This window comes from Cajanus cajan, chromosome 5 (genome assembly GCF_000230855.2).
Source record: "Cajanus cajan strain Asha chromosome 5, NIPB_CcT2T_4, whole genome shotgun sequence".
NCBI lineage: Eukaryota > Viridiplantae > Streptophyta > Magnoliopsida > Fabales > Fabaceae > Cajanus > Cajanus cajan.
Genome location: NC_138521.1, coordinates 962,725 through 965,455, shown reverse-complemented (window position 1 = coordinate 965,455; position 2,731 = coordinate 962,725). Strand labels below are relative to the sequence as shown.

General features: G+C 34.1%; 1 protein-coding gene across 1 annotated transcript; it reads left to right on the top strand.

Moving 5' to 3' along the window:
* Positions 1 to 2,200, top strand: LOC109788570 (GAG1At protein). The gene is made up of 2 exons (XM_020347326.3): positions 1 to 218; positions 1,776 to 2,200. Exons 1-2 carry the CDS (start codon positions 2 to 4, stop codon positions 1,865 to 1,867), a joined length of 309 nt encoding a protein of 102 aa, XP_020202915.1. The 5' UTR covers position 1; the 3' UTR covers positions 1,868 to 2,200.
* The last annotated feature ends 531 nt before the right edge of the window (positions 2,201 to 2,731 follow it).

The window sequence follows — 2,731 nt, the reverse complement described above, 5'->3', positions numbered from 1 at the left end:
TATGAATAAAAAGAAATTAGGGCAGGGGAGAGGGGAAAGTGCAAATTGCAAAGAGAAGATGAACAGCGACACAAAAGCGAAAAGCGGTGGCAACGTTGGAGGGGGGTTTAGGTCGAAGTTGAATCACTACCTCTATAGCGGTGAAAAGAAACATGTTTTCATTGGTTTAACTCTCATCACAGGTGTCTTTGCCATCCCATGGATCCTTATGAACAGAGGTACAACTTATATCTTTTTTTTTTATCAATTTTAATTTCACTAAGTTGCTTTGCCAGCACTGTTATGCGTAAAGCTCCAATCTTTGGAAACATTTTTTGCAGAGTATAATGTTAAAGTCTTCTAAGATAGCATTTGCAGAGTGCATTTTTTTCTTCTTGTTCTTAACGGAAAGTGGTCGGGTTTGTTGGGTTGTTGGATTAAGTTTCCTTGTCTGATTAGGGATAAGTAAATCTTAGAGTGATGGGTCAAAATTGAAAATTTGAAAATGCGTTATGTTTCTGATCCGATTAAACCTCATGAGGCTAGTGGTATTTGATGTGATACTCACATATAAGCTGCTTACTTAGGGGGAATGTGTGTTGAGTGTCTCGGATCTCTTACTTTACCAAAGTGGTTGCATATTTGTTCATGCTAGAAGACTAAATGTAGCCTTTTGCTACTTAATTTAGACTCAAAACTCTGAAATTAATTAGACTTTGTTTAAGAATGGACTTTGACCTTGTTTGCCTAAACTTGTTCATAAACATTAATAGGAGAAGAAAATAACAAGGAAAAAATAAAATAATTTGTTTTTTCATAAACAAAAATTAGCTTATGTATAAGATAATTTTTAGAAGCATTTTCGATTAGCTTCTCCAAAAGTTGGTTTTTATTTATGTATAAGCTAGTTTTAGTTTATGTTAAAAGGTTTTTTTTTTCTCTTTCTTATAATGTCTATGGAGAAGTTTATCGATACTGGGTCTTTGTGCAACACTTGATGGAATCAATTATAACTCTGAAAATTTATGCTGGATGGATACTGTTAGCACCCTGTCTAGGATTCACGAGTGCATAAAGTTCTGTCATGCCAGTTTGGCTCCTCATACATGGATACTTTCACCAGTTTTCAAGTTAAGGTTTTGACGGGATTGCTCAACTTCTTTCTTCCGCTTCCTCTACAATAGAAAGAAAGTTTTAGATCTTTCAGAGGAGATAGGCAAAGTGGAGGGAAATGCCAAAAAAGTTGTATTTCGTGTAATTTAGCTCTTCTGTCTCTTTCTCCCATGCCCTTTTTTGTTGCCAATAATAATTTGTCTATTGAACAAGAATTGGATGTAGTGATAAGCAAACTGCACTCCCAGGAGGAGAACCAGAGTTCAAATCTTGGCAAAGGCAATTGTTAGAAGGTCCTTTCTAATCGCACCATTGTCTAAGCCTTAGTGATCGTTTCACATCAATGTATGCGGAGATACCCTGGCCTAAAAAAAAAATGTATTGGATATATTCCGTTCACCCGCATTCCATGGCATGATCATAAAACTCAACTATCCTCACCAAAATGCATTTCACCTATGTTATTTATTGTATGTTTTATTGTTTGAAATCCAGAAACAATATTAGACTTGGTAGATAATCACTGCAGTACCTTTCAATGATGTTTTCTTTTGGATTGGTCTCATTTGGTTATCACATGTAGATCGTTCAAAAGGGTTTTAGATTTAGATTTTTCTTGTGTATCTCCATTTCAGTGCATCCTTTCAAATACTTAATATATTTAGCTTCTTGTTTCTTTGCAGGGAGCAAACACCAGTCTCATCAAGATTACTTAGAGAAAGCCGATAAAGCAAGGAGCCAAAGACTCTCATCCAGTTCTCCTTCTGTCAAATGATCTTCATCAGCAGTCTGTTAGAGAGACACTTTGCCGGTAATACTAAATTAAAAGGCGTCAAATATGTTTGTTAGATGTCCTTTTCTCTCCAGTTTTATCCTGTGGAGTGGAGACCCATTTTCCTTTTTCCATTGTCCTGTTACCGCTAAATTGGTCTTATTGTTGGGGGGAAAAAATAATTATGTATAAGAAATTTTCCTTATGTAATAAAATTAGTTTGGAATGATTTGCCTGTTTGAAGCATAGTAACTGGATAGGGAGACTTCTCATTATTTGTGTGCACACGCAGAATATGTTTCTCGTTTGCTTATGCATTGGTAATAATTTCAGTTCCATGTTTGTAGTAATATACCTTTCAGTCCTTTCTTATGTCGTGCTTGTTGAAGATCATTCGTGAGTTCCATGTCGAGCGAGTTGTGCTTGAGCAGTAAACAGGTTATATAAAATTTATCTAGTCTTTTATACGATGATATGTTCTTGTTTGTTTGTAGAGCATTCAAGATTTCTAGTAAATCTAGAAGGAGGTTCCCCTTTCTAATTGTGCAATGTAGGTCATTATTAAAAGTAGAAACACGACAAACCCCAAGTGCCATGTTGACAGACGCTTAAATATCTAACCAGGCTTTAGTGTTTTTTGATGGCTGATATGGATGAGAGTAGAATAGGATAAGACGAGGATAAACTTTAATCTTGTTCAATGTTTGGTGGACATCATGATAACAAACATTATTATATATTTTCTGTATTTAATATATACTAATAAGATATAATATAAATTATATTGAATTAACAAAATTTATGTTTTTATTAAAATTACATATATTTTTTTTATAAAAAAATTAAGTATTAATTAAAAAAACTTTA